Source organism: Periophthalmus magnuspinnatus, chromosome 21, assembly GCF_009829125.3.
Source record: "Periophthalmus magnuspinnatus isolate fPerMag1 chromosome 21, fPerMag1.2.pri, whole genome shotgun sequence".
Classification (NCBI taxonomy): domain Eukaryota; kingdom Metazoa; phylum Chordata; class Actinopteri; order Gobiiformes; family Gobiidae; genus Periophthalmus; species Periophthalmus magnuspinnatus.
Window position 1 is genome coordinate 9328359 of NC_047146.1, and position 13439 is coordinate 9341797.

At 39.6% G+C, this 13439-nt stretch overlaps 1 protein-coding gene across 1 annotated transcript in view; it reads left to right on the plus strand.

The window, feature by feature from the left end:
- Positions 1 to 10356, plus strand: part of LOC117389888 (NALCN channel auxiliary factor 1) — a 62731-nt gene extending 52375 nt beyond the window's left edge. Inside the window, exons 2-3 of the mRNA XM_033987625.2 lie at positions 6623 to 6794; positions 7955 to 10356. Coding sequence (XP_033843516.1) covers positions 6623 to 6794; positions 7955 to 8256 — 474 coding nt within the window. The 3' untranslated portion in view covers positions 8257 to 10356. The remainder of the gene's footprint in view (positions 1 to 6622; positions 6795 to 7954) is intronic.
- Positions 10357 to 13439: the final 3083 nt, after the last annotated feature.

Sequence of the window (13439 nt, forward strand, 5' to 3'; positions counted from 1 at the left end):
AAGGTGCCACAGTCGTCTGTTCAAATAATTATACACAAGTACAAACACCATGGGAATGCAGCCATCATATCGCTCAAGAAGGAGACTGGTTCTGTGTCCTAGCGATTAATGTGCTTTGGTCCAAAAAGTGCATATCAACATGTGAAGATGCTGCTGAAGCTGGTAAGAGTGTGTCATTATCCACAGTGAAGCGAGTACTGCACTGACATGGGCTAAAATGCTACTCTGCCAGGAAGAAGCCATTACTCCAAAAGAAACATAAAAAAGCCAGATTACAGTTTTCAAATGCACACAGGGACAAAGACCTTAATGTCCTGTGGTCTGACAAAACTAAAATTGAACAGTTTGGCCATAATGAGCCTCATTACATTTGGAGGAAAAAGGGGGAAGCTTGTGAGCCTGAGAACACCATCCCAACTGTGAAACACGGGGGTGGCAGCGTCATGGTGTGGGGTTGTTTTGCTGCAGGAGGGACTGGTGCACTTCACAAAATAGATGGCATCATGAGGAAAGAACATTATGTGGAAATACTGAAGCAACATCTCAAGACATCAGCCAGGAAGTTAAAGCTTGTGCACAAATGGATCTTCTAAATGGACAATGACCCGAAGCATACTGCTCAACTGCTTACAAAGTGGCTTAAGTACAACAAAATCAATGTTTTGGAGTGGCCATCACAAAGCCCTGATCTCAGTCCTATTGAAAATGTATGGGCGGATCTGAAAAGGCACGTACGAGTGAGGGGGGCGTACAAACATGGAACAGTTACACCAGTTCTGTCTGAAGGAAGCGACCATAATTACTGCCAACTATGGTGAGAAACTTATGGAAGGTTATCCACATTTTTTTTGACCCCAGTGTTTAAAGGCAATGGCACCAAATACTAATGAAATATATGCAAACGTCTGACTTGGAAGAAAGCAATGAAAATACTGGCAAAATTCTGGCATCTAAATTCTGATTTCACTTCAGACACTGAGAAAAGGAAGTGTATGTGTCTTTTTATATAGTGTATGCTAACGTCTGACTGTAGAATCAAATAATACAGCACTTTTATTGTCCTCAAATCAGGAAGTAATGCTGATACGCTGTTAGCATGACAGCAAAACTCCATTCTGGCTTTTGAAAGTTGTGAAAAGCAAATATAAACTCTTTGCAATGAATTCTTGCAGGAAGGAAGCCAGGAATACACTAAAAAATTTACTCTTTTCCCGTTTTTAAGACAGAAAAAAATCAGGCACAATGACTTTAATATGCCATAATAAGTCCTTTGTTCATAATAAGATCTTAATCCCAATTTCTTTTGCTATTTGATTTATTCATTCAAGTGAGTCATCCAGTGTCACTAGCCACCACTTCTGCTGCTGAACTGGAGTCGAAAGGTTAAGGCAGTCTGTTATAGAGAGAGCTTGGGGAGCACAAAGGCAAAAAGAATCGGAACCATAAATAAAACAATGCTGCTATTTTAGGACAGCTGTGAATGGGAGACAGGAAGTGTATTTTTATTAAGAGTCAATAAAGTCCTCCTGACGATTGCGCCTCTAGATGGATGTAGTTTGAAGTTAGTCAATAGCTAGATGTTACTTTTAAAGCCCCGCCACACACTGCAGGATCATTTGCTCGATTTAGGACCCGATTTGCTTCTCCTTGACTTCAGGTCGGCGTGACACGATTTAGGATTCTCGTGTGTGATTTTTAAGCCGCAGCGCTCCTCATGTGTGTGGTGTCCGAGTGTTTCTGAACTGCTCTGTCACATTTTAATTCCATAACCATAAAACATCACCAGCAACAGCCAATAAACCAGAGCGTCATGGGGCAAATGGAGAGACGGACACAGAGGCACAAGATACAAACTCAGTAAATGGTGAAAATAATTCAAAGACGTTTTTATTATTCATCTCCCTTAAAATTGTTAAACTGTAGCATTCTCATCCATGTTATCCATTATAATGTGTCCACAAAACAGCGCTATTAATCCAGTTCAGAGCATTGTTTAAAAAGTAAAAAGATGACAGTAGTTCCTCATGTGTTTCTGTCTAAATCCATACACAGAGGATCGGGGTGAAGCTGCTGCAGACTAGTGATAGTGACTCTACTTCCTGTGTCATTTATCTGCAGCCTTTTGTGCATTAAAAAGCATTAATCTGAACTACTGCACCACATTTCACAAATAATAATAGCACAGTTTTGGCTTGCGTCTAAAACAGAAGTACAATGCTCTGATCTTTTGAACACTTAAGAGTCTCAGAGTGAGTCGTTTTACTGTAGACAGGAAATAACTGTCACGAGGTGCGCTCACAACTTTTAGCTTGTGGTGCGTGGTTTCTTCACTGCCATATCCGGCTGCAGTCCTTTCCAGTGTAACTTTCCTCCCTAGCCATTGTCCTGTATTTTGGGGTGGGGGTGTTAGGTGATGGTGCCCCTTTGCTCCATTATCTTACATATATTTCATATCTGTGCTTGTTTTGGGGTGTGGCTGGTTGCCGTATAAATAGACCTGTCACAGTCTGTCCATGGTGCACTCTCTTGCGTTCTTTCTCACTCTCATTGCGCACTGCCTCACCCTCCACACCTGGGGCGCACGCTCGTTGTGTTCGTTCCGTGGCTCTGCTGCTCGGAGCAGGCTGCACCACACCTGTTAGCTGCAGTTAGCCCTTTTGTGTTTGACCTGGTGGGACCGGCTGTTCTGTTTTCGTCTTTTGTTTGATAAGGTTAGTTTGGGGATGGGTTTGGCCACATGCTTTTGTTCTGTTTGGCTCATCAGGTCCATCTTTCTGTTGTTGCTTAGTTTTGGGCAAGGGAGGGGGTTTGGGGCATTTTAAAGTAAATTCAAATTAACTTAAAATAAACTATGTAACTTTTTATTTATTTATTTATTTTTCCCCCCCAACATCACATTTGATTTTAAATGTTTATTAAATGTCTGTTAGCATAATTGCTCATTTTGGTGCAGATCATTACTCCAAAGTGAATGAACATCTTTACATTATAAAGGTTTTGTGGCTCAGAGTAGAGTCCCATACAACCTCACAGCCAAAAGAAAAGTCTGATCCCGCAAGATCTCTTTATGCTTTACTGTGACGTTTATAGTTTTATTTCATTCATATTTTGCTGTTTCTTAACCCATAACAATAGCCCTCTTAGCTCCACTTGTCAACCGTTTCAGCTTGAATCACTGAAACAAACAGCAGAGTGTATCCCGGCTCCTGACAGGGCTGTTCATGAGCTTGTGCATGCATTTACATGCCCATTTGCTGTACTGTGGAGCGTGCTGTGACAAATGAGCAGAGTGCCTCGATAGCGCCTCGCTCAATCTCTTTCAGCACTTTTCCCTGTGAGCACAAGTCCAGATAAAACATTAAAGACAAGGCAATGACAATACAAGGGCCATCTGGGGCCACTTTAAACCAATACTGAAGCACAGGGTGCGGCCTTTGTCAATTAAAACTGCATTGGACTAATTGTAAGGAGATAATCTAATTCAGGAGGATAGCTGGGCCTGAACTGAAAAGCAACAAACTCGTGGATAATAAACAGGAGGGGGCAAATGCTTGGTCAATATAAAAACAATCTGTAAAGAAGATAAGGCATCAACATGGGCTGAGACAAGGGCAAGGGAGAGGCAGAGGAGAGAGATGTCCGACCTCTAGAGAGATGCTCAGGGAAGGAGGGATTTTTTTTTTCTTTTACCTAAGAAAAGCCAAAGTTGTAAAGGAATATTGCAAGGGTACACTGGCTGGACAGAAAGATGATGAATGTGTTTGCTAGGACCACAGAGGAATAGAAAGAGCAGAGATCTCTCATAGGGTCGCGGCGGAGGACTTGGGAGCACCTGGTTCAAGTTCATTTATAACCACAAAATGAAGTTAGGTGCGTGTTTGCGCTGAATAATTTCCACAGCCATTACTGCATTACAGATTGATCCAGCTGTATATAAACAAAAACAAACTACCTTTCATAGCATTCTATACATCCTGGGACCATTCATTGTAGTTTGTTCATTCATTGTTTTCTTCACACCCCACCTACTGAATAACCTTGACTTTCTCATTGTCTCCTAAGCTTGGGAATGAGTCAAACAGCTAATAAATAACCATGCACAGTACATTTGTCTTACCTGTTGGTGCAGCTGACACTGTCGATATCATGTAAATGCGATACATTGCTTATCTATGGGAAATGTAACACATTACACAGTTCATTCTTATCTTCGCCTGTTGACAGCTTCCTTTCAGAGAACACAAGAGCATCTGTTGCTTAAGCTAAATGCTAACCACACCGCTGGAGGAAAGTCTATGGGGCTGTTGAGTGATGATGTTATATCATTATTTTAGGGTCAGATGGAATATGATTTTTTTTTTTTTTTTCTTTTAAATCCTGGGCAGTACCAAAACAAGTGTGCTCTGATTTATGTTCAAATAATATGTATGTCACTGGTATCTTTATAAAACTATTTTTGTCCCCGGATATATCTTTAAATTGCCAGGAGATTCACACAAATTCTGCTTTCGTTTCTAGGGAACGATGTCAAACAGCCCCATTGTGCTTTTTGTAGGTAGACTGACTCCTACAGTTAGATCATGTGACCAGATCAGGTGACCAGATTTGTAACGCTGACATTCACACTGCGATGGAAGATTAGACAGAAGGTCATTGTGTGTGCGCGTGGTGTCCTCAGGAAGCAACCATATCTAGCATGAGAAATCAGATTATTAGCACACAGTGGTTTACAGTGGGCAAAGGGGGGGAGGGGGGGTCCATAAGGGGGTGTGCGACGTGCGCTGGTGGCTGGTGGTGCATGTGCAGTGAGCTGTGTAAAGTGGGCCTGGGAGGGTTTGACATGCTGCTGCTGCCTGCCGGTTCATTTCATATAAAAGCAATATGGACTGAGTGCATTATGAAAGTCAGATGATGCAACTCGTGTTATTCAGGAGAGATCATGTGGTAATATTCTCGGTGTTTATGAAAGGGTTTTCTGACCAATATGCCATCATGGTCACTTGTAAATTTAGACAGTTTAAACTTATACAAATTATATAAATGTACAAAAAACAGCTTGAGCAGGTTGTTGACAAAGGGTTGCACTTTGAGCCTACTGTATACTGGGTACATAGTCATCATGCTTTTGTGGATTCCCATTCCCCATCATAAACATACTTCACGTTGCATTTTTCTTCATTCACAAATGTTTCAAGGTCCCCTCTGAGGTCTCACACTTAGCTTGGATATATATTAGCGTGTTGGCCCAGTTGCTTAATGGCTGCTTTAATAGAAACATTATTTTTTGAGTGGTTCATTCCCACTGCTTTCAATGGAGCCCCACTAACACCTTAAGACAGTGTTAGAAATTAGCTGCAATATGGGCCTAATCAATCCTCTAATATTCAAATCCCATCATCCCATTCCACAATCTGAACAAAATGTAATAAAATTGATTGAATCCTTTGCGGTACTATTTTGCACAGTGCTCCCTAAACACTACAGTTACTTACTACAGCCTGTTTACTTCCTGGCAGCGGCCCCACACGTCTGCAGATATAGGCTCCATGTGATGTTATCTGTAGTTTGGGTGCTGTGTTTAGGGTGTGATGATTAGCTCGCAGCAGGTGCTAACTTGCTCGCCGGTCCCTGGAGTGAAACGCAGGAAGTATAAGCTAATTGCTGCATGTGCTACTGCTACACAACCAGGCGACCAGCCTACCGAATAAGAGGCGGAAATAATAAGGTGCTAAGTAGTCATATGTCTTCACTTGTGCACTTGGAGTGTTGAGAAAATGGGTGTCAGGTAATTATCAAATTAGTTTTTACAACACATGCAAATTACATACATTACAAGTACAAATTACATATTATAAATTACACTTAGCATGATCCATATCAACAACTTGCATTGTATACTTCTGCTGGATTATTATCAATCAAGAACATTTTCACTGTGTCTTTACTGCTGTTTGTTGTTGTTTCCTGAACACCTTCTAGATCCAGAAACTAGAAAATATATTTAAACCTCCATATATTAAATTTAGTAGCATTTATAGATTATACCAGTGTCAGAGGTCCAGTGCCTTGGCATTGGTCTGGCAGTGTGGCTATGCAAACTCTCCACCAATCAGCAGCTCTTATTTGTTTGACAAGATGGATGGTCCATTGATTTTATCAAACATCCTTCAAATGATTTATTGTTTTAAAGAGTCATTGTTTTCTGCTATGCCTTTTTGGGTGATGACTAAGGCTGTTACTAGAAGATTATTTTTGTTGTTGACAGCAATTTCTATGCTTTTTTAGAATTTTAACCAAAAAACTCTTTCTCCTGAAAAAGCCGGTTTTACAACAAAAATGAGTTATTGCTGGTCTGATAACACTCGTTCAATTTACTTGGAAAATCTCTTTTATGTGAACAAGGAGTATGCTCTTGTAACCATTTTTATAAATCTACTCTTAAGATGTCTGATAATGTATACACTGATGTCAGCCTTGCATTAATTAAACCATGCAGATGAGAGTCAGTGCATAGTTAATCAATATCTTTAGAGGTCAAAAATGCTACGTGTGTGTATGTTGGGCAGTGTGACCCCTTTTAACTCATCAATACTTCCTCTCTCCCTCTCCTCTCATCCCACAGATGGTGTACAAGCCGTGGCTGTGCTCACAGTACTTCCAGACCAACCAGTACCACTGCGCCGATCGGATCCCCTGCAACCAGTACTGCTTCGAGGTGCAGCAGCGGTGCCCTTTCATCCTGCCTGATAATGATGATCTCATCCACGGAGGCAGCCCCAGTTTTGTATGCACAGGTAATTAAGACTAAGGCCACGTGTCTAACCTTTAACCTCTAACCTCCAAAGTCCAAGATCATTATGATTTTGAACAGAAACATTTGCAATTTCTATTTCAAACTTAGGATTCTTAACATGAAAGAGCATTTAAATATGAATGGATGAGCTTTAAACTAACACAATCAGAGGCATTTTACAACATATTTGTGGACGTCTACAGTACAGAGTTAGAGTAAGACAACATATTTTGAATGTTTGTGGAGGAAATCATGTTACTTTAATAATCATCCATTCCAAATACAACTTGCAATTACATTTAACTGCGAGTAATTGGGCAGCACTGTGTCTCCCCTCGTGGGACTGTAGTCTTCAACACAGTGGACACTTGTGACTTTATAGTTACAAGATGTTCTGTCTCAGGAGGCGAACCGGGGAAACACAGCAATTTACTGTTGAAAGCTCACCACACTGCAAGAATAACTTAGCGCACCACTGGATGTGTAAGATATACAATATATAATGGCAATGTACAGGTAAATGCTGTGCAGGTTATGCAATAATAATTATGCTTGGTGTGAGTGAGTAAGTAGCCTGAGCATATGAGCAAGTCTTTGATGTTCTATTGTAAGAGAAGGCTGCTCTCTGGTGGACACAATGAGTATTGACTTGTTTTTGTTTTTTCTTCAATAATGCATTAAAATACTAAATTACTGTTAAGCTACAATATCCCTTTAATGGCGTATACATTATATACATACCCATGTTATCAATGATCGTCACATGACTATAAATGCCCCACTGCAGATTTATATATGTCAGTGGCTCTTTCAGGCAGTGTACATTTTTAACACTTCTATATCTCAACACATTTCATTCTTTAACCATTCATCCATGTTCTTCTGCCCCATCGGATGTTGAACTGCAGTGATGACTGATTAACACACAGACACAAATCCATAAGTTAGTGAATATGTTTCTAAAGGGAACAATAGGCAGTTGTTATGTAAGGCACCAGCATAAATGTTACTCTGCAATGGTTATTAAAAATTACAAATAGGATTTCTCTCTAATAGCAGTGCACCCCTGGATTTTGTACTGCTTATTGCATGCTGAGTATGATTACATAATTCTGACAGTGCCATTTGTGTGCCTCCTCCCCTCTCCACACTCCTCCCCAGGGCTGCTGGAGGACTATCCATCAGGTGTGGACCCGCGCTCATACTGCTGCGATGTGCGGTGGGACTTGAGAGTGGACAACCGCTCTCTGGGGAGCCTGAAAAGGACTCACCCGCCATGCCAGCACCGAACCTCTCTGAGCTCAGCGGCGGCCTGCAGACTGTGTAACAGCCGCCTCAAACTCTGCCTGCTGGTCCTCGTCCTCCTACACACTGTTGCCAGCCTCACTGCATCCCACAATGCAACAGGACTGGGCCTCCCCACCATCACGCCTCTGGAGGAGAGCCCTGCCAATGAGGAGTGATGGAGCTGCCAGGAGGCGGGTGAGGGGATTCCCTCACCATGGCAACCGCTGTGGAAAAATACAGCCACGGTTGTGCGGGTGGCTCGTGCTGTGCTCCCATGGACATTCTGCAACATTTTCTGACAAAGAGAAAATACAGGAAGCAGCGAGACGAAAGACACACCAATCAATCAAAAGGAATAAGTAAACAAACAGACACAATGAGGGATGGGAACAGTCCCCATGGAGACAAGGGGACAACGCCACAGCTTTTGTTGATCGGGAAGGCCGGCTTTCTCATGGCTGGATTTCTCTCACTGCGCTTTTTTACACTGTGTTCCAATTATCCGTTTCTGTTGCACTGGCTGACTATGGAATAACACAATCATATTCTCTTTTTAATGTTCACTCTTTGTGCTTGTTTCTGGGTGGCTCTCACTGCACACTCACATGAAACCACTGAACAAGACCGATCATTTAAACCCGCTCGCAGCTTTGAGTTCATCTCCATTTTTCTAAAATAACTACCCCTAATATTCTGAACAACCTGTAGTGGTTGGCTATTTTTCAGCTCTGCCCCACCCCTCAGCTCCACGGCCTCCGACAAATCATTATCACGTAATGTGTGTCTCTCTAGTAACCCAAAAAATAAATTAACAGTTCTGTAACTACCTGTAGCATGCATGTAGCACATATGGACATTGTCTCAAATTTCTGAAAATATTAGTTGATTTATGTAGCTTTTATAGATCATTGGTATCATATGAGAGACAAGTAGTGTTTTTAATTACTGATTAAGCTGTGCTACTTATTACCAAGCCGAGATAATGACACTAATTGACTATTTTGAGAATATTATTGCATAAAATAACCAGATAACCATCAGGGCTGACTTCATCTTAGTTCTCAAATTGTACCAAACCAGTAGCATGCCCATTGTTCTGCACTCCTCATTAAGTAAAAGGGCTTATGAAGATCTCTATACACAGTGAACACATCGCCATTACACCACACACAATACATCCATGCAGTTTAATATAAATCTCAATTTGTGTTCCCACTCTCACACCCAGAGCTCATTTTACAAGTGTAGAGCAGCCCCAGACTCAAGCACAAAGCTCAGATCTCATTGTGTACATGTACTATGGCATAACCTGATAATCTTTGTCAGTCATTTTGAATATATTTTCTCAATGTTGACCAGCTTGTGAAAAGAAAGAAATAGGTTTGACTTTTAAGGGCTGACTTCTTAGTTATTTTCTCCTTCGATGAACAAGGCTGGAAGATCAGGTAGATACCACTGCTGTGTTCGATTTGCTTGTGTGTTTTTTTTTTGTTTTTTTTTCTTCATTCAAAAAGTATGACAATGACTGAAATCTAATGAGATGTCCAATCTTATCAAAAACACCTGATGTCAACATTTAAAACTGCAGCAGATATGAGGATCCATTGCATATCTATAGGAAATAGATCTGCTTTTCTGTATTGCAGTTTAAACCCCGCCCACTTCATCCTCTTCACTTGCATGACATGTACCTTCTTCCTCATTGTCATTCAGCACAGCCATGCCCATACTGAAGGACTGTATTTAATGACAAATGCTGCTATACTATCGGCAAACCAGTAGATGGAGACATTATATTTTGTACCGCGCTACTGCACAAGGACAGTGGATTAAGAGAAGAGGACTCAAAAGATGGAATATGGGTGGACCTGCTATCAGTGTGTACACATTTGTATCTATCGCTAATTGCCTTTTGAAGCTTGTCGGGGCAGATGCAAGAGAGCATCGTTATGTGTTTCTATCTAGACCCACAGAGTCCTACACTGGTACTCCTATCAGCCCCCAGAATTATAAAATGCAAACCAACAAGACTAATAACGATTGGCAGTACTATGTTATCAATGACAAAGAATCATTTAAATCAGAACCTTGTGCTCAAACAGTCGTGCCTCACCCCTCTAACTGATATAAATGTACTCTCTCAATGTACATTTCTTGTGCCAAATAGTATGTTCTGGAGGGATTTGAAGTTCTAAGGTTAGGAACAAGCTTATGGTAAGGTTAGGATTAGGAAAGTAAGGTTATATAGTTCCTCCAGAGCTGACTATCTACAACTCATCATGAAGATTCTCCGTGGTCAGGGTTCAAGGAGAACACGGGAACTCCTCTACCCCTGACTTAGCTCAATAAATGAACAATAAGCCTTATATTAGTTCAAGCGACTCAAAGTTACCTCTCTTAGACTGGAATATTCATTGTGTCTTCTTAGTAAACTGATTTCGTTTTTCATCTATACCATATAATATAAGCACCAGCTGATGTATTTTTTGACGGTAACATCACCCGGTGCGTCACTATATATCTATATGTATGATATTGATGAAAGACTAAATCAAACCCCTCCTCTTTCTCCTCAGATTGTGCAATGTCTGCAAATTCCCACCTCCACCAATGTCATGCAAACCCGTCGCCAAAACACACATGTTGTCCCCCCGGCAACAGACATGTGTCCTCATCTCACCTCTGTGCACCATGCCCCATCGCAAAAAGCTGCTGGCCATGAAATCCTACATATTCAATACTGTGTTATGTCTACCATGTCCCTTGCTCTGTTTGGTTGCTAAGACTATTTTAGCCAATTTTATAATGAGGTGTGGTCGTTAAAAGGCATTGTATGTGAGTCTAGATCTTGGACAGTGATCTATACAGTGTAATAGAGGTGTAGTGACATTCCATGCACACACAAACTGATGATTTGTCCTGCGTTTGTTAGACTACGTTTGCCTCCTCCTGCCCCACCCCCACCCCCCAACGTCCCCAGCACCAAAAGTCCTGGATGCCCCCCTCAGCCTTCTCACCACTTCTCAGTTCTCTCTCCTGTGGATCTATGCAGAAGCCCGTTCTTTCTTTTTGGTTGTAAATATGTTCCCTTGTATGCTGAACAATGTCTGTCTTTTTGTGTCCTAGTTCTTTCTTCTTCTTCTTCTTCTATTCCCAATGATTTCATTTATTTATTTGACTTTTAGTTGTTCGCGTCCAAATTTTCCTCAATGTTAAAAGAGAATGTGGTGAGGTTTTAACCAATAGACTTGTAACTCAGATTCACAGCCTTATTGTGGAGGGTTGTGGCTCTGCGTGTGTGTGCGTGTGAGAAAAAGAGAAAGATTATTTAAATGAAAAAGGTTTAAAGGCATATAGAAGTATCATTGCGATTATAATTATTATGATTACTATTATACAACCAGTATATTGTAATATGATAGATGCTTTAGTTCGAGTAACTTCTTTAATTTTTTTACAAACAACTTTGATGAAATGATTTATAAAAGTCTCGCGAGTCATGATCTTTTCAAGAAGTATAAAGATTACAGCTACAATGATTACAATTGTGTTCTGATGAAAATAAATACAGACCTATATAAAGTGGTGGTTTTGGTGTGCGTTTGTTACTTTGTATGTTACCTGTAACTGCACTTCATTTTTACATTTAATTCAAAATGATTTCAAAAGAATGCTGTTTGTTATTATATAGAAAACACTTCCCTGGCCGGACAAAATTACTTTTTTGTTGTGTTGCATCAAAAGAATGTTACAGCAGATCACAATTAGAGTGTGAATAGCAAATAGCATTGTGTTGATATGGAGGTCCAAAGGGTGTGAAGGATGTTGACTAAATGTTAAGAATATTAGGTTTTAGAGAAGACATTGGGCTCTAAAATAAATAAAAATATAATAATAATAATAATAATAATAATAATAATAATAATAATAATAATAATAATAATAATAATAATAATCACACTCATAATCATAATCATAACAATAATAATCATTCTATTAATAAAACCAACCTTCCAAAACCTGAAAAATTGGTGACTCTAGATCAATGGTGCAACATAACAGTAAGTAACATTTGTAAAAGTAGTACTATACTTAAGTAGAAGTTTTAGGTATTTGCACTTAAGTTGATGCTTTTTACTTTTACTTCACTACATTTGAGAGAAGGTATCTGTACTTTCTACTTCACTACATTTTTGAACAGGACTGAAACTCAAGATATTTTTTATGATTGTTTGAGACCTTCGGAAAATGCTGATTTATTTTTACCATATTTGTAATTTGAGCAAGCAAAAATACAAATAAAAACAACTAGGAAAAAATATTGATTCAATTGTTTCTGTTGAACAAAATTCAGCACAAATCTTTATCAAAATCCATCACTACATTTGAAGCTTTATAAGGCCTAAAAACCTGTGTGAAATACTTTACTTTTTAAAATGGGTACCATGATACTTTTACTTTGACTTTAACATTTTTTTGCTCTGGAATCTGTACTTTTACTTAAGTAACAAAAGTGAGTACTTCTCCCATCACTTGTAAAAAACTGAGAATATGAAAAAGGTCAGAAAAAATATAATATGTAAACATCAGGTATAAGACCAGATCCTCCAAACAGAAATTCTCAATGAGCTGGCTGTCATATGTACGGAGCCCGGTATAGGACATTTGCAAAATCAAGGACCACAGATGGAAATCTGGTGCAGCCATCTGTTTAATGTATCTGCACACTGTCCTTCAAATAAATAAATAAAATAAATAAAATATAATGTTAATGCGTAGCCACAAGATTATTTCACATTCCCACATGATATTTATCTTGAGGGAACGACTTAATTATCACTAGGGAATGAGATATTGTTTTTAATTTTTTTTAAGTTAAATATCTTGTGCGCTCGTGAAAATATATGTATAGAAATGATTACGTTCCCTCAAGATAATTATGTCGTTCCTTCAAGATAATTATGTTGTTCCCTCAAAATAATATCTCGTTCCCTCAAGATAATATATTTTTTTTACTTTTTATTTTGTAAATATTATTTTTCTTCTTTCTGTCATCTGCAGGGCTCCGTACATTTGTCATACTTGCATTGTATTATTAATAATAACTTGTTCTATGCACAGATGAAACACAGAACATGTAAATAATGGGCTATTACTTGTTTGCACCAGAAGATGGCAGTCAAATCTCTCCTTGTGCAACGTGCTAAAAATAACACTGTGAATAGATGCATCCAGCCCAACAGCAGAGTATAACAGCAGAGATGAATGAACAAGCTGTGGTCATCTCCAGCAGGTTTATTGTCCAACCCAATACTTACTGTGTCAATGGGATTAGCCAGACGCACAAATACCTACAATC